The 17924-nt window shown below is 37.8% G+C and overlaps 2 protein-coding genes across 3 annotated transcripts in view; one reads left to right on the top strand and one right to left on the bottom strand.

Annotated features, from left to right (window-relative positions):
• Window positions 1–5716, bottom strand: part of LOC106869679 (N(4)-(Beta-N-acetylglucosaminyl)-L-asparaginase) — a 16782-nt gene extending 11066 nt beyond the window's left edge. Inside the window, exon 1 of the mRNA XM_014915506.2 lies at window positions 5572–5716. Coding sequence (XP_014770992.1) covers window positions 5572–5683 — 112 coding nt within the window. The 5' untranslated portion in view covers window positions 5684–5716. The remainder of the gene's footprint in view (window positions 1–5571) is intronic.
• LOC106869678 (molecular chaperone MKKS) lies at window positions 5701–17560 on the top strand. 2 transcript variants are annotated; one of them, XM_014915502.2, is made up of 7 exons: window positions 5701–5771; window positions 8020–8229; window positions 10010–10189; window positions 11756–12762; window positions 14286–14464; window positions 15920–16030; window positions 16679–17560. In XM_014915502.2, exons 4-7 carry the CDS (start codon window positions 11772–11774, stop codon window positions 17147–17149), a joined length of 1752 nt encoding a protein of 583 aa, XP_014770988.1. In that variant the 5' UTR covers window positions 5701–5771; window positions 8020–8229; window positions 10010–10189; window positions 11756–11771; the 3' UTR covers window positions 17150–17560. The 2 variants fall into 2 exon arrangements, with proteins under 2 accessions (XP_014770988.1, XP_014770989.1); XM_014915503.2 differs by having other exon boundaries at window positions 5731–5805.
• The last annotated feature ends 364 nt before the right edge of the window (window positions 17561–17924 follow it).

Here is a 17924-nt window from a genome sequence, read left to right on the forward strand (position 1 = left end):
TACTCACACAAAGTTGAAACGCTCCCGCTACCAGTTTGCCAACACCCTTCCTTCGTTATTCATCTATCACCCCTTCCTTTCTCATTCATATGTTGTGACGGAGAAAAAAACAAACGCTTTATTATAGTAGAAGATTATCTTTCTCGTATCTCCTTCTTCTTCTTGTGCGCATGTGCAGCATCTTTGGTTACAATGGAAACAGAGTTTTTTTGCCACGGTGATGCGTAAAATACTCGCTTCTGATTGGCTAAAATACCCAAATGTTGCAAATTTTAAAGGCTAATAACTCTTAATAATGGATCTGTATGAAAAATGAATTTCGTTTTCATAATTAGTATACAAAACCTAATCCATATACCAAATTTGAAAACAATCGGAACAAAATTGTAAACAGTGACGAAAACCACAAAGATCCGAAGTTGTTTAATATTAAATGTCTTCAATTATATTATACAAAGCCTCCTCATTCAGCTATCACGTGATCTGGTGATTAGGGGAGTTGGTTGGTCAAGTACAACTATGCAACCGTGTCCCTACAACAAGTCATTTTCCCCATGGGAAAATCAAGCACCAGGTCACAGAAGATAAAAATAACAAATTTTTCGGCTGTCCGGCCTCTTTTGCCTCAGGCCCTCTTGTAAACTCCTTTTTTGATTGGTTAACGCTTCCCCCCTTGTTTGAAGGGGGAAGTGTGGTAATGGGGGCGAGATGTGGAAGTGTTAGCTCCTCAAACTTGTCACCGTCCGAGGAGGAGCTTGTCAAAAGTCTGAAGAGGATAGATGAAGTGATGGAGGTGAAGAACTTTGCAGAGGCGGTAAAAGATAAAAGTGAGGGCGTGTTTCTGGAGGAGTTGAATAGATTCAAAGGAATCCTTAAAAAGGAGGGGAGCGACGTAAAGATATCTCCTCCCAGTGAGACAACGGATAAAGTTAAAAGAACCACACTGTACAGAACTTACAGTTTGAAGTTACTACGAATACAGGTTGCAACCAAATCACAGGTTGAAAGGGCATTGAGGCCAATATGGAAAGAGGTAAATTACTTTACCTGAGGAGGGAAATATGCAACAGTGGAGGTGCAGTTTGCGTCGGAGACTTTGGCCAAGTAGCATGCCGTGACTCCCCTCAAAACGTTCGAGGTGGTCCTACCCATCTACCTGGGAAGGCGTGCTTTTAGGGTAAGGGTAGAAGAGACCCCTCCTGAGGTGGATGTTGCCTGGCTGGTAGCCGCCATCCTATTGGGAATGGCGGATATGATTGTGAACATCCAGGCCAAAAGAATGCCACCAAGGAATTGGCAAGAGCAGGGCCTGGAAATGATAATCCAGGCCACCCCAGAAGATTTGGAGAGGATGGTGAAAACCATCACAGTCAGAGAGGATGTAAAACTGTTATGGTGGAGGGCATGACGTCACGATACTTCAAATGTGGCCAAAACGGTCACACAAAAGCAGAATGTTCTCCACCTGCCGCAAAGAAATCAACGAAAGAAGCCGCACCTCGACCTCTTGCGACGTCGTGTGTGAGCGTAAAGGAGCTAGAGAAGGTGGGAGAGAACCAGGAGGCTGAAGAGAAAGAAGGGTGGAATACATCATCGAAAAAAGGGAAAAGAGGGAAGAAAAGAAACCAAGGCGAAAATGTGAACTCATACGCTACTCCCAGCCATCTTCCAACCTGTCCCACGCCGTCCCGTCTTACCCCTGTAGTCACCAACCCTCACCCAGCCCCTCCTGACACAGACACAATGACAAACACACAGGAGCCCGAAATTCCTCCATCCCCACCCCCAAAAGAGAGAAAAAATGTATGCTATTTTGTATAGCAATAGAATAAGAGGGAAAATCAACTCTCAAGTGTTTCAAATAAGGGCTGGCCCGAGCACGTCGAATGCGCAATAGTAAGCAACGAAGAGAGGATTACACTAAAAAAACAATATTCGGGGTGGAGATCGTGGACTTAGAAAAAGAGATAGACTTAAGTAAGCTATCACCAAAGATGGCCTTTCATCACCTTGAACTCAATAGCTATTTGTAACGAATTAATGTTGTAAAAAAAGTGTGTCAAAAGAGTTAAACGAGGCCACTCGGATGTGAGGTCGAGTGGTCTTCATTCCATTTTTTTTATCATTCATATCCATCTTTTCCACTCGTTTTTTCTTTTTTCCCCCACTTATATGTTTGTCTGTCCTTGTATCGTCCCTCTTTGTAGGCCCATGTGGGCATTAAAGAACAATCTTTTGCCTCAGGCCAGAGACCATATGCAATTACCGTCGTTCTAATGACGTTTGCCTGGAAGTCTTCTAGACTACCGTCGTTCTAATGACGCTTGCCTAGCAGATTTCAGACCACTATCATTTTCACGACGTAGATTCAACAGCTATCATTATATCCTGCGTTATCATGGCGATTTGTTCAGCAGCTAATTCTATCACCACAGGCTATTCGACATTGGCTTGTCATGTTACCAATTTTGTTGACACCTGCTATGAACTTGTAACAGTAAGTCTAAGCTATGAACTGAATATGTTTCCCGTTTAAACCCCACACACGGTACGCACACACGTTTCTGATACCCTTTCAATTTTGTCTCATGACTAGCTAGCGTTTACTTGTTATTCAAAAAGGATCCATACGTTAATATTTGATTTCTTACATTGTATGAAAAGCTGTTTGTATCATCTATCCCAAATAAATTCTATTTAATATTGAATGGAGTCTAATCTTCCTTTTATGACAGAATACTATTATACAACTTAAATTTAGTGGAATGCTAGATGGCCATCCCTACACTACTGAGTTTGGTGTAATGTCATGGTAGTACCCCGCTAAAGCACTATATTGTGGTGCATGTGTATAAGTGGGTGTAGACATGCAGGTTTGTGTATGAACGTTGAGGGAAAAAAAAAATTCTGTTTTGTTTTACAAACAAAATACTGTGCAGTGCATAATTAGGTCAGCCTGCGAAGTAAGAAAGAAGATGCAGACATTCAAAAAGAAAACATGTAGCGAGAAAAAAAACAACAAAACAATGTAGTTGAAAGAATTGTACATGTGTGCAAAAATGTGCAATGCCAGTGGCCAAAGAGGAAAAAAAAGTATACAATTAGACTTTCAAAAACAAATGAAGGTGTGCAGTGCTAACAAAAGAGAACGAAATAAGCAAGCATTTGAAATACAAAAATATGTGTATGCGCACAAAGTCTAAGTACAGCAGGACTGGTTTGAAAAATCTGTGACTGTGGAGAACGTTGCATGTACGGGCTTTTCATTTTGGCAGTTTTTGGTCGGATGGCTGCAGAAATGTTACGTTTATTGATCGGAGATGTTTTCTTTGTGGATCTGTGCAACATAGTGGAGTGCATTCTCTGGCAGGTTGAAAGTGCATGGCGGGTTCTTTTCCTTTTTGCTGTGTGACAGTCGAATGGAAACTGTGTGTAGTGAAAGTTGTTATTCTTGTCTTTAATGTGATGCTCATGATGTGAAGGCTGTAATTCTTGAGCTCGGGTTTCCAGAATGTAGCGACGAAAGGGAAAATTTAACAGTAGAACAAAAAATTGTTTTTATCTTCCAAATGCAATGAAGTTGGTGAAGTAGAAGCAAATGTGTATTAGAACGTCGGGAAGCATATTAGGCAACGGCTGTTGGAGCGAAGGCTGTAGATCTTTAAGCTCGGGGTCACCACTTGTAGTGGGCGTTTGGTGAAGGCCGCATTTGTTTTCACGGAATCGTGCGATGCAGCGAACTGATGTGCGATGTGACGGATATAGAACATGTAGAATCACATCGGGGTCACCAATTATAGCGGCTGAAGTGAGATGCCTTGTCATATCACATCAATATGATGTGGCTTAGTGCTTCTCAAGCTATCTGATATGGCGTACCGGCAGTTTTTTTTCCAATGTACCAGAGACAGGTAATATTTCTTAGCAATATTAATTTATACCGGAAACAATATATATCTACTACATATGTGGAAAATCGGTGTGTATTTGTTTGTGGCGTTGTTAGCTAACTCCTACATTGTTTTATTGATTTTGATGAAACTTGACACGTGAGTAGAACTCATGTCTGGAAACCTCGTGACATACTTAGATTGTTGAAAAAAATCGATAACACGGCCCCAGGAAGGGACCTTTATATCTACCTCATATAACTAATTTTTTAAATACCCAAGGGAAATAACGCATAGCACCTGCACAATATTTTAAAACACAGATCCACGAAGAAAACAGATTTTGGCACAAGGCCAGAAATTTTGGGGGAGGGAAAGTCGATTACGTCGACTCAACGCACAACTAGTACATATTTTATTGTTCCCTGCAAGGATGAAAGCAAAGTCGATCTCGGTGGAATTTGAATCGTCTGCTAGTTGGAGTTCAGCATACATTCATGCATGTGCATACAAAATGGACAAGTTAATCAGCTTTGGGAAGATTGGTGTCGGGTAAGTGTGGAATGGGGATGTTAAAAATTTGAAACTGCGAAAAAGTTCTTTCAGAATCGCAATCTCTGTATTTTAAAAAGTGTAATTTGCTCTAAAAAAAAAAAAGAGAGAAGAAAAAAATGGTAAAAGTTTTAAAACCCTGGAGCAGCAGGTGGGCAAATCTTTTGGGAATTAGAAAGCAGCAATATTTCGGTATTAGTATATGACGTAAGTCATGAATGAATGTGTGTGTGAGTGTATTTGTTATTGACTGTTCAGCTCTGTCAAGCAGATGAAACAAAATGTCACACACTCACTCATGACGCCATAGATTTTTACTGAAAGATTGTCTGGAAAGCTTTTTGTTGTAGAATCATAATCTCTGATATTGAAAACGAGGGGATCCGGAGTAATTTGTGAGAGAAGAATTAAAAAGTATATAAAAAGAAGATGAATCAGGAGTGGGGCGACTCTATGATATTTCTGCGTGCGTCTATCCATCTATTACACCCATGGACGTTTCTCGTGAGCGAATATGACTGAGTAGCATGCTTTCGCTAATTGTTTTAGTGAGCCTATATAATCACGAGCAGATATTGACAGCATCTCGACCCTCCCATCTTTTGATCCAAAGGAACGAGAAGGATGAGACAACCGGAAAGAGACAGGGTGCAGGGTCGCACCAGTTGTCGTCTGGTCTGACACTCATTTTCAGTTGAGAGGACTGGGGCAATGTGAAAAAAGGCGTCTCGATGAAAGACACAACGCACCGCCTGGTCCAAGCAGCGCTGGATTAATCATTAAGCAAAATAAGCAGAAAAGTGCTTAGGGTATCACGGGAAATGGGGGGCGGACACCACAGAAACGGTAAATGGTTTACAGCATAAAAGATGTCATTTTAAACTTGCAAAAATAATATTCGAAATGGTTTATATGATCAGAAATATAATTTCGAAGTATTCATGGATTTAGGATGTATTCTGTTGGAATTGTAGTTTATCTTTTCTTTGTTTTCTTGCTATTCTTTCCATGCACACACAGTTTATGTATGGCAATAAAAATATTAATTTAGCACATAAACGATGGTTATTTAAGTTATTACATACTTTTACATTGCAATAAGAAGAGTAAAAGTATTTATAAAAGTTACCTTTCGCATTTGGTGTAATAAAAGGCCATGTATTTATGACTATAGGTAAATTTGAACTCGCAGATCTAGCGACGAAAATTAGAAGGAATAATAAACACACCCTCTGTGACATGATTCAAGAAGAAATGAAATTTAAGTATAGGCTTAGAGTTATCTCCCCTTAGACAGAAGGTCAGCCATGTAGCGAGCTTCTAGGAAGGGTAATTCGAAACCACTTATTTCAACTTTAAACTCGTAATTCATTTTGTTCCATTGTTTATTCAGTGTTATTTTAATATGTAATTGATTTGTTTTGTAAATGGGTTTCTTGTCTTCTCCAGAAACTCTTAGTTGTTGTTGAAACAATACTCTAAAGATATTGAAAAACATATTTTTCACTCAAAATGCTTTGAGCGAATAGAGTAAGTTTGTTCGATCATGTAATGCCGTTGCTACAGTAAGAGACTTGAAAGCGAAACATAATTGATTTGATGGATTTATGAGGTTAAAATACATGAAGTGTGGAAGCAAATAGAACGTTTTCAATTAGCAAACTCATGAAACTTCAACTGGTAAATATATATATATATATATATATATATATATAATATACTGTGGTAACCTTCATATATTGACCGCAACATTTGTGAATAGCGAGTAGGTTTCGGTAATTATTTACAGTGACGGCTTTTGATTGAAATTAAAACACTGTATAAAATATGTGTGTTTATATAAAGTGTGTAAATTGTGTGAAACTCGATGTACTTTGAGTCGATAGCGCTGAGCGTTTATGTCTTATGTAATACAATTTAAATGGTTGTAAATTTATTTATTATATATGCATTACATTGAATTTCAAATTTGTTTAGTAGGGAATATATATGATTCCATACTGAATTTTAAGTTTAGTATGGTATTTTATTACGTGCATACGTTTGTTTATTCCTCATTATGACGAATGTGCGGAATCTGAAATCCGAATTAAGGCTTCCTAGCAAAGGTACTTCCCATCTTTGTTCTTGTCACGATGCTCGAATATAAAATTGTCAACCGGCGCTGTATTTCCCATTATTAGTTACGCGCTAAGCTTCCTACTTTTGTACAGGAGGGAGCCTCAATGACATATAGTTTATTTATCATCATCATCGTTTTTATATCCTTCTTTTCTCTGCTTGCATGTTTTGGGTGAATCTTGAAGAACATCGTTCTTTTTGCCACATGGACTGGACACATTTTATCGCAGCTCTGACACTAGAGAGATTGTCTGGGATATGAGACATTTTGGCGTTGCTTATTCGACGCTGACTTATTTGAAACCAAACGTTTTAATATTTCTCACGTTTTAATGGTTCTGTCTCTTTCCTCTTCTCTCTGTTTATGTGTGTGAGGGTATTTCTCGATGTGTAAGAGGAGAAGGAAATTGTTTATGTTGATTGTGTTCGTTTAATAAATTGTAATGTCTCTCACCCTCACTCTATCTATATGTGTTTATTTCTGTTCGTGCAAACATGTGTGTATTCGTGGATTTACTTCCAACACCAGTGCTGTCACCAAAACAGGCTGAATATCCAGTCAGCCATACCAAATTGTCAGCATCATTCCATAGATGTAGATTTCCCTCTACCCTTTTTGGGGAATTCTATATTTTATCTGGAGTTAGTGCCTTCATAGGTGAGATTTTTTTTGTGATACTACGTGTAGAGTCCCTACATCCATCAGTCTTCATCATCATTTAATGTCCATCTTCCATGCATGCATGGGTAGGACAGTTGACAGGAGCTGGTGAGGTTGAAAAACTACCCTAGGCTACTGTGTCTGTTTTGGCAGGGTTTTTACGGCTGGATGCCCTTCCTAACACCTCCCACTCGGCAAAGTGGACTCAGTGCTCTTTATGTGGCACTAGCATAGGTGAGATTAGTTTTGGCATGATTTTAACAGCTGGAGACCCTTCCAAATGCCAACCACTTTACAGTGTGGACTGGATGCTTTTTACATGGCACCAGCACTGGCAGGGTCACTAAGTAACTCACAAGAATGGAATTATGAGAGGAGCAGGGGTATTTGAAGAGAGGGACTTTTGTCAGAGAATGAAAGGTTAGAGTGTGATAAAAAGGCAGAAACAGAAACAAGTGTCTTGCTATAATGGAGGGGACATTGGAAGACGTGATCCGATATCAAATGATGAAAGGTAATGTGTATCATATGTGATGTATGGATGCTGAGGAAATATGATATGTGTATCATATATGATACATAGTAAAGGCAGAGGGTTAAGAAGGACATCAAATGTATTACTCTCACCAATCCTAGAAGACTAAGAAATCCTTGGTGACAAGCCTCTTCCTCCAGACATAGATAATATAAATCCTCTAAATACATTGATGGAAAATTAAGATTAAAGGTTAGAAAGAGCATTGCTAGTTGATAATTGTTTAATAAAATAATTTAGAAAGTTTTCTTTCTTTTCAGCTAACAATGTTGAAGCAATTGAAAGCCTTTGCCAAGAATTACACAGTGCTGCTTGTTATGATCCCTTCAGTAGTTGCCTTACATGTTGGTTGGTATTATATGCAATTCAATCCTGATTTAGTTGAGCCTGAAAAACAAGAGATTCGGATTTTGGGGAAAATATTTAAGAAAACCCCAAAAGAATAAATTAGAAACTCCAAATTACTCAAAGTAAGTTAATGTTTTTAATAAATATTGGAAAAAAGAAAAACCCATTCCTTAAAATTTTTTTTTGTTTATTTTGTTTTCTGGCTGATATCAAGTGAGGGCTAAATTATTATACTAGGTGTAACTCTTGTAAGCAAAGGCACGTGGCCTAGTGGTTAGGGTGCTGTACTCATGATTATGAGATTTTGGTTTCAATTTCTGGACTGGGTGGTGTGGTGTGTGGTGTTCTTGAGTAAGACACATTATTTTATATAGCTCTGCAGTCACTTCAACATCTGATGTTTGGCACACTGTGCCAGGCAATCTTGATTTGATGGAACGACTGAGCTAATATGCAACATGAACATTGAAGCACTACAAGCAAATCATCTCTGTGATGGTTGTTCAGCAAGCTGTTGCGGAACCCTCATCTATCTTTTATGACTGGATAATCCACAAACTATTGTAATCAAACTAACATCATTTTAAGGGTATTTTAAGGATTTATAAATTATTTCTACTATTTCAACTTTACTACTTTCTAACCACAAAATAATTAATCGGTCACTTTGGAACAGCAATGAAATGAGCCATTCTAGTAATGTCTTACATTAAAGTCTTAGCTGTTAATTTGTAATTTTATTCATGGAATTATTTCTCAGTGTAAACATTGAAGTAAGGTAGGATGCCTCGCTACACTGGACATTAGTGGAACAGCCTAAGCTGCTTGTAGATTTCCTCAGACACCCATTTTAGAAAGTGTTGATCATATTTCCTTATACTACAAGCATCCTGTGCCATACTTTATGACATATTTGACATTGCAGTTATAGACCCCAATATTGCCCCTAAAACTGTATTGCCTAAATTTCAAGATCAACTGATATGAATTCATAGCGAACTTTGGCAAGCTTGGCATGGACGTCTGTTTCCACCCCATTGACGTAGTTGATAAGGATTCCTAGGTATCGAAGGTTCTCCATATCATCTTGTGCAGTCATGGACAAACTGCAGGCCATGGATCTTTCAATAAAAAAAAATTACCTCGAATTTTATAGTAGTCTCCCCTGATGATAAATCCTGTCTCATGTAGCCCGCTTGTTGCAAAAGGTTGCCCATGACTGGTCTAGTGGGCTATTTATGTGCATGATTGGTGTTTTTGATGAAGAACCTGTTTGCTTTACATACTTGTTCAGCTTACGAATTCTCTTAAGTCAATGATTTCTTTTTGAAGAGAGGGTTGCCAAATCAGGAAGAGAATGGGAAAGAATATACAGAAGTGGCTGTGTGGTAAGTAGCTTGCTTACGAACCACATGGTTCCGGGTTCATTCCCACTGCGTGGCATCTTGGGCAAGTGTCTTCTACTATAGCCTCGGGCCAACCAAAGCCTTGTGAGTGGATTTGGTAGACGGAAACTGAAAGAAGCCCACCGTATATATGTATATATATATATATATATATATGTGTGTGTGTATGTTTTTGTCCCCCAACATCGCTTGATAACCGATGCTGGTGTGTTTACGTCCCTGTAACTTAGTGGTTCGGCAAAGCAGACCGATAGAATAAGTACTAGGCTTCCAAAGAATAAGTCCTGGGGTCGATTTTCTCGACTAATGGCAGTGCTCCAGCATGGCCGTAGTCAAATGACTGAAACAAGTAAAAGAGTAAAAAGAGTAAAAGAGTATCTCACACTGGATTTCACTGAAAACTATTCAGAGAGTTTCTTCTCATTGATCAAATTGTATTAAGAAATCTTAAACACCACTGATATTAAATTTCTATTTTTTTTAAATACAATTCTAGGATTTGCCAAACATGTCTCTAAGAACAATTTTCCAATCAGCTGCTAATTGGGCCCATAGCAACAAGTTTGTTTCCTTGATAGTCATCACATCTGCTGTGTACTTAGCAACATATCCACTGAAAACACCAACAGTCGCTACTTCTGAAGAGAGAATTGCTAAATCATCCCCAAAATAACAGGTTAGTTACAAATTTCAAAAATATTTTAATTGCTTTAATCTTGTATTCAGGGACTGATCTTCAAAAACTATTCTTTATAGATTAGCAAAAGAAAATTGTTTATTTTATTTTTTGTTCCTCTTGGCTTTTAAAATATGTATGTGGAAATGAACATGTAATTCTCCTTTGTAGTATGAAATATGGATTCAGAGAATTGTGTGGCTATCATAGAAAGCTCTTCTAACAAACTCGGCTAACAGATCACATAGTAATGCAGAATAAATATCCATGTAGCTGGATGCCCTCCTCAATGCCAACCACTTTACAGAGAGTACTGAGTGCTTTTATGTGGCACTGGCACTAAGTATGATTACTAAGTACCTTGCAAGACATGACCCCTCGACTGAGAGGGGACTAGTTTTGAGGATGTAATTTTATTCCAGAGGATGCGAGGTTGAAGTATGATGGAGGAGGTAGGTGTGTGTCAGGGAGGTAATAAGTGGCAGCAGAGACAACTCCTAATATACAAATTAGGAGAAGCCAACATAGGAACCTTTATGCAGTCACTCAGACTAGAAAACAACAGGGAATCTCCTTCAAATCACAATCTACTGTATTAAATAAAACATTTTAGGTAATGTAGTGATCACATCCATGAATATCTCTACTCATGGCTCTACTCAATCAGGATTGACCGGTAGCAATACAAGAACAGTAGCAGATATAGCTAAAATTATTGCAAAGTATATTTTGCTCGTGAGATTGTCTGTCTCACAATATTTATAGAGAGATTTTCTTAAATTAAAATTATCAATTATATGAAGAAAAAATCTGTTCTTTAAAGATTTTTCTATATAGTTAATCATTTTTAATTGAAGAAAATATATATAATATATGTGTGTATATATTTTGTGTGTTTATATGTATATATATATATATATGTGTGTGTGTGTGTGTGTGTATGTGTATATATATATATATATATATATATATATATATATATATATATATATGTATATATGTATATATATGTGAAGGCGCATGGCTCAGTGGTTAGAGTGTTGAGCTTACGATTGTGAGGTTGTGAGTTCGAATCCCGGACCGGGCTGCGTGTTGTGTTCTTGAGCAAGACACTTTATTTCACGTTGCTCCAGTTCACTCAGCTGTAGAAATGAGTTGCGATGTCACTGGTGCCAAGCTGTATCGGCCCCTTTGCCTTTCCCTTGGATAACGCTGGTGGCGTGGAGAGGGGAGGCTGGTATGCATGGGCGACTGTTGGTCTGCCATAAAAAACCTTGCCCGGACTTGTGCTTGGGATGGTAACTTTCTAGGTGCAATCCCATGGTCAGTTATGACCGTATGGTGTCTCAGCATATATATGTACATACACACACACATACACATACATACATACATACTTACCCCTCTGTCTCTATGTATATATCTGTTTGTGTGTGTGTGTGTATATACATACAAGCACGCATGTGTATATATACGCAAGCATGTGTATATATACACAAGCACACATATTTACCTGTCTGTCTGTCTGTCTATATATATATATATATATATCTGTATATATTTCAGAGTTTATAATTGAATAATGCAGGAAGTTACTGAAACTAAAATCCTACGTGGCAAACTCACAGACAAGGAGACAGTGCACCAACTCAATTCCCTTAGGCATTTATTTTCCACCACAGTTGGCCCTTATGGAGGTATTAAGCTACTGCGTAATAACTGCGGTGGTCATATCACACTGACAAGTTCATCATCCAGGCTGCTGGCTGCTCTGCGACCTACAAATCCTTTAGCTCGACTCATAATTGAAGCCTGTTCAAAGCATTCACATACCTATGGAGATGGAGCTCTCTTTATGGCTCACTTTATCCTAATTCTGATAGACAAAGCTTTGAAACTTGATTTAGATCATAGGTTGATTACCAAAGTAAATTCATTTCTTCTTGAATTATTTCTTAGTTATTTAAAATCAGATGATTTCTCCTGTAAAATGGCTGTAGAAATATCTGATGTTAATTCTTTGTGTCAGGTGGCCAGTACGATGTTGTCATCGAAACCATTGTACCAGCTAGACGAACAGCTACTGAAGTTGATGAGTTCTGTACTCTTAGAGACTTTCATTAGAAGCCTTCCTTCTGAAAGACTGGACAGTTCCTTAAGACCCGTCTTAGACAATATACACATCATTGGTATTCCTGGTGAAGAAACACATAATTCTTTCTGTTGTGAAGGATTATTGCTTGAGGCTACAAACATCAAAGAAGTGCTGTCATGGCAAACACAGAGAGAATCTCTGGAGAATATTTGTACAGTTGTAATAAATGTATCTATGGCAGGAGATTCTATTGAGCTACCTCAGTTGACTTATGCCCGTACCAGTCTTAAAGAACTTGAGCAAAGTTTTCTTACTCATATGGAGTCATTCTGTTCTGAACTCATACCAAAAGGCATTAGAATTTTATTCTGCCAGAAAGTGGTTCACCCTTGTCTAAAAGACCAACTGAGAAGAAACGGTGTATTGGTTCTTGATCGTCTTGGTGCTTTGCTGTGCTCCAAAGTTATCAATTTAACAGGTAATTAGTTAATTATTTTAAACTGACATTATGTTGTATTAAATTATCTGTTTAACCCTTTAGTGTTTAAACCAGCCACATCTGGCCCAAATATTCTACATGTTTTATATTTGAACTAGCCATATCTAATCTCTCACACCTAACCTACATTGACATTCTAAAAATAAATATTCACATCATTGAGTTTTCAAAGCTATGAGATAATGTATGATTAATTCAAAACAATTTGAGTGAAAAGGCATTACATTTAACAGAGTAATTTGAACATTAAAGGGTTAATATGTCCTTATAGAAAATGAACAAGTGCCAATGTTAGCTTTGGCCAAGTTTCTACAGTTGGATGCCCTTTCTGATGCCAATCACTAGATGCTTTTTTCATGTCACCATCCCTAGTGAGGTCTCTAAAAGAACAGGAAAATAATAAAAACTCCTTTGATTATGTGTGTGTGTGTGTGTGTTTGGCAGGGAGTATTTGAGAGAGTGGGGAGGTGGTTTTATGCTGGATGTTGAGAGGTTGAAGTGTGATAGTCTTGCTATAGAAGAGATAAATGGCTATGCCACATATAATGGTGGATGGGAGTAACTGGAAAGAAGGTAGAGATGCTGGTGACTAGATACCAGATCATCTCAAAATACAAGGTGAGTGTAAGAGAGGATAGAGGCAGTGAATTGGGGTGGGAAGGTAATAGTTAGAAATAGGGGTAGAAATGAATGTAATGAATGAATGAGAATGGATATGCAATTGATGGGAGATAGCAGGATAGAGAGAGCATAGGGTTAGAGAGATAGAAGTGGTTCAAGAAGGAGAATGTATCAGAAAGTAGGGTGGTAGGGATGTGATGTGCATGAGGTTGTAGCGGTGGGGAGGGAGATGGTAGAAATAAATAAGAGGGATGGGCAATGATAGGTGATGCATGATGGGCGATATGGTAATGTGTTGAGAATGATAGTAGATATGAGAGATGTTAAGACAGAGTATGGCAGAGAGAGTGCAATGACTGAAGGTACAGAAAATTGAGCAGTGAAAATAGTGTGGGGAAAGGATGATAATGTGAATGAGAGATGGAAGGGGTTCCAAGAGGGAAGGGAGGTAATTGGAAGTACAAAGAAAAAGTTAGATGTAAAATGTGTTGGTTTTGCTCTCAAGTGATTGCTGCAGCAGAGTAGTGCCATAGACAGAGGAGTGATGTTTGCTAGAGAATGAAATGTGGGGAATGCTTGACAGAGTGGAAAGGGTGGAAAGGCAGCGCTCTAATCAAGTTTGACCTGGGGCTAAACATCTACAGCTGGATGCCCTTGCTGATGCCAATCACTAGATGCTTTTTTTCATGTCACCATCCCTAGTGAGATCTCTAAGTAACTTGAAAGATAAGAAAAGAACAAAAAAATAATAAAAACTCCCTAGATTATGCATGTGTGTGCGGGTGAGTATTTGTGAGAGTGGGGAGGTGGGGGGCTAAACAACAACACTGCTAGTAGTGATTTAATCTTGATAGTCTCTACTGTTTAAAATATATTTTCAGGTTCCGTTCCAATTAGTTCATTTTCATCAGCTTGCTCTCCAGATCAGTTAGGGAGAATCAGTAAATTCTCTGTCATGGATGTTTTCGGAAAGCAGTGGCTTCATCTGAATCAGATTTCCAGCAGTTTAGTTACCCTTGTAGTTTGTAGTCAAATGGAAGAACAGCTTGAAGAATTAAAGGTTGGTTTGTCTCCTTTCTACAAGTGTTAGAATTGCAAGGAATTCTTTCCTTTATTTATTTATATTTTAATTTCATCATTCGCTTGAATATATAGTGTTTGCGAGTGGAGAAAGCTTTCATCAACAGCTAGTTATTGTCTCATACTGAGGATGGGTAACCATTTCAGAAACCATGATCTGTGAGTATTATGTAAGGTTGGAGATGGGAGCGATGACCTCCCTTGCAAACACTATACGGACACAGACTGTGTGTTCATAACCAGCAGGAAAAGATGTTTTCCTGGGGGCTTAAACAGCAGTAATATCATCCTTTATAGGACTGCCACATTCTGTTGGTGAATAAACTTTACTATATATATGTATATATATATATAGTTGGTATTATGCAAAAATATCGTAAGAATGTTGCTTTTTCAGAAAACGAAAACATAGTCTCACCATTCCATAGCAAAACCATTGTACTACACTTTGACAATTTTTGATATCTTGGCATCTGAAGTAGCTGGAGATGTGATAGTTCGACCCAAAGAACCAGCTATTCCAAGTAAAAATAAATATTGATAAAAATGCATTTGGCCAAATTTTGACATATGACAAATTCTCTCCTATTCATTCTGCCATGTAGCAACATTAAATGATGATGGTATAAAGCTTTTAGAATGCCAAATGTAAAAAGAATGGTAGTAGAATGTGAATATTTGGGTAAAAAAAAAATATTTAGAGAAGTGTTGTTTATAATTCATTAATTTTTTAAAATAAAATTTATTAGAATTCTATTTTCTTTTATGAAATATTATTAAAAAAAAAAGATTAGAAGGAAAAATAGTGCATGGTAGCAAAATACTTCAGTTTTTATAGAGCCACATCTTTAAGATACAAGTATATTTATGAGATCAAAATATTTTATAGGTGTGGGTCTAGCTGTGTGGTTAAGAAAGGTGTTTCCCAATCATATGGTTGGGTTCAGTCCCACTGCATGGCATCTTGGGCATGTCTTCTTATACAGCCCTGGGCTGACCAAAACCTCATCTGTCAATTTGGTAGATGGAAACTGAAAGAAGCCCATTGTACATGTGTTGTGTGTGTGTGTTTACCCATGTCATGACATGTCATGATTGTAAATCAACCTTCTAAGAAACACATGTCAGGTCTTGGGGAAACAGGTGAAGGTTGGCTGTAGGAAACCTGCCTCAACAAATTCTCTCCTATTCATTCTGCCATGTAAAAGTAGACATTAAAACAATGAGGATGAATGTATTCATTTCTCTAAATTCCATCAGTTATGCAACAGAAGTGACACTCAGTGATAATCCTTCTAAAGTAGTAGGATAAGTTGGTATTTGTAAGCCTGTGGAATGTCTTTGAGTGGATTTTAAGTTGAGAGAGGGATTTATGTAGTTCATGTTTAATTCCAGTGTTTTTTTTTTTTTATATATATTTTGTTCAATTTTACAGGTGAATTGCAACAATGTGATGTTAGCATTCCAGCACCTTCTCAGGACACCGGCTGTACTGTATGGTGGAGGCTGCTGGCAGTTCACTTTGGCTAACGAGCTTAGAGTTGAGGTAAGACTATTTTTTCTTTATTGGTTACTTGGAATATTTTCTTATTTGTTCTATCCTTTACTCATCTCTTCAGTATTTAGTCTTTCTCCTTGCTTCTCCAACTCATCTTCTCTTGAAATATTTATTATACGTTTCCTTGCTTCCCAACTACATGGATTCAGGGTCAGCCCCACTGCATGGCATGTTGGGCAAATGTCTCCTGTTATAGCATCTAGCTGACCAAAAGCTTTATGAGTGAATGGATTTGGTTGGTGGAAATTGAAAGAAGCCTATTTTGTGTGTGTGTGTGTGTGTGTGTGTGTGTGTGTGTGTGTGATCATGATCACCATCATTTAACATCTGTTGTCCATGCTGGTATGGCTTGGACTGTTTTACCAGTCATTCTTCTTCAGATTCTGAGTTCAAATTCTGCCAAGGTCAACTTTGCCTTTCATCCTTTCAGGGTTGATAAAATAAGTACCAGTGGAAAGCTGATATAATTGACTTTCCCTCCCCTAAAATTAATGGACTTGTGCCTAAATTTGAAACCATTATTATTATTATTAACCCATGCTAGCATGGAAAGCGGACGTTAAACGACGATGATTATTATAATTATTATTATTATTATTATTATTATTATTTATTTTTTTTTTTTGTCTATTTCAGGTTTCTGAAAATTTAGAAAGCTTCTCCAGTAAACTGGATTGTTCCGAATCCCAGTTATTGCAGCTGTGTGATCATCTATGCACAAGTTTGGAACAAGCTGTTTCCCCATCTTCTCAGCAGAGTAAAAAATGTTTCACCCATCCTTCAGCTGGTCATCTTTGGATACAGGACGACCATGAAGTTAATGTAGAAAAAACTTGTTCATGTGGTTTGCTTTGTTGTAGTTTGTCAGATTTGAAACTTCAACCTTTAGAACATTCTCCTTCATTTGACAGATTTTCTAAGAAAGAGCTTCATGGCTCTTACAACCCTCTTGATACAATATCCAGTTCTGAACCTCCAAAGAAACCTCTTCTAATGGACTGCTTTATTCCATGGAAAACAGCTGTAGAAATATCAGTACTTCTAGCCAATATGGCTCTTAGTACCAATCAGTTTATCTTTGACACCAACTGTAAACCATCAACATAATATCTCATTTCAGTGGTGTACTTGCCAGGCAGGTGATTTAATCTGAAGCCATGTGTCGAAACTAAAACAATTACAGCATGGAAGGCACATATTTAGCTATCCAAAACCATACAAAAACTGTTAGTGTCATTTAAACATTCATCATTTAAGGTCAAAATTTTCATCACATCAGTTGTGATGAAGTCACTGCTACAGTTTCATTGCATCTCTGTGCAGTGGAACAGTATCAATGACCAGGTTACAGTTGTTGCAACAAAAATTTTGGCACCAAATGGTAAATGTTTAAGTGAAGTTAAGTCTTTGTGTGTTTTTAAATGGCTAATAATATTTTATGATTATTTTTAATAATGTATTCTAGTTTGGGAGTGACAAGTGTCGTTGGTAAAATGGAATTAAAAGATATTCTTAATATTTATTTGTTAGTTGTTTTTTATGCATATTTGCACTGGTGCGATTGTGGTAAGAAGCTTGCTTCCCAACCACATGGTTTCAGGTTCAGTCTTACTGCATGACATTTTGGGCCTGTATCTTCAACTCTAGTCCAAGGTGAGCCAAGGCCTTGTGCGTAGATTTGGTAGTTGGAAACTGAAAGAAGTCCATTTTGCAGGAGTGGCTGTGTGGTAAGTAGCTTGCTTACCAACCACATGGTTCCGGGTTCAGTCCCACTGTGTAGCACCTTGGGCAAGTACCTTCTACTATAGCCTCGGGCTGACCAAAACCTTGTGAGTTGGTTTGGTAGACGGAAACTGAAAGAAGCCTGTCGTATATATGTATA

The sequence above is a fragment of the Octopus bimaculoides genome, chromosome 5 (assembly GCF_001194135.2).
Source record: "Octopus bimaculoides isolate UCB-OBI-ISO-001 chromosome 5, ASM119413v2, whole genome shotgun sequence".
In the NCBI taxonomy this organism is placed as follows: domain Eukaryota; kingdom Metazoa; phylum Mollusca; class Cephalopoda; order Octopoda; family Octopodidae; genus Octopus; species Octopus bimaculoides.

Coding starts and splice junctions, on each gene's coding strand:
- LOC106869678 (XM_014915502.2), top strand. CDS start 11,772: ATGCAGGAAGTTACTGAAACTAAAATCCTACGTGGCAAACTCACAGAC. Junction 14,465..15,919: donor AACAGCTTGAAGAATTAAAG/GTTGGTTTGTCT, acceptor TCAATTTTACAG/GTGAATTGCAACAATGTGAT. Junction 16,031..16,678: donor CTAACGAGCTTAGAGTTGAG/GTAAGACTATTT, acceptor TGTCTATTTCAG/GTTTCTGAAAATTTAGAAAG.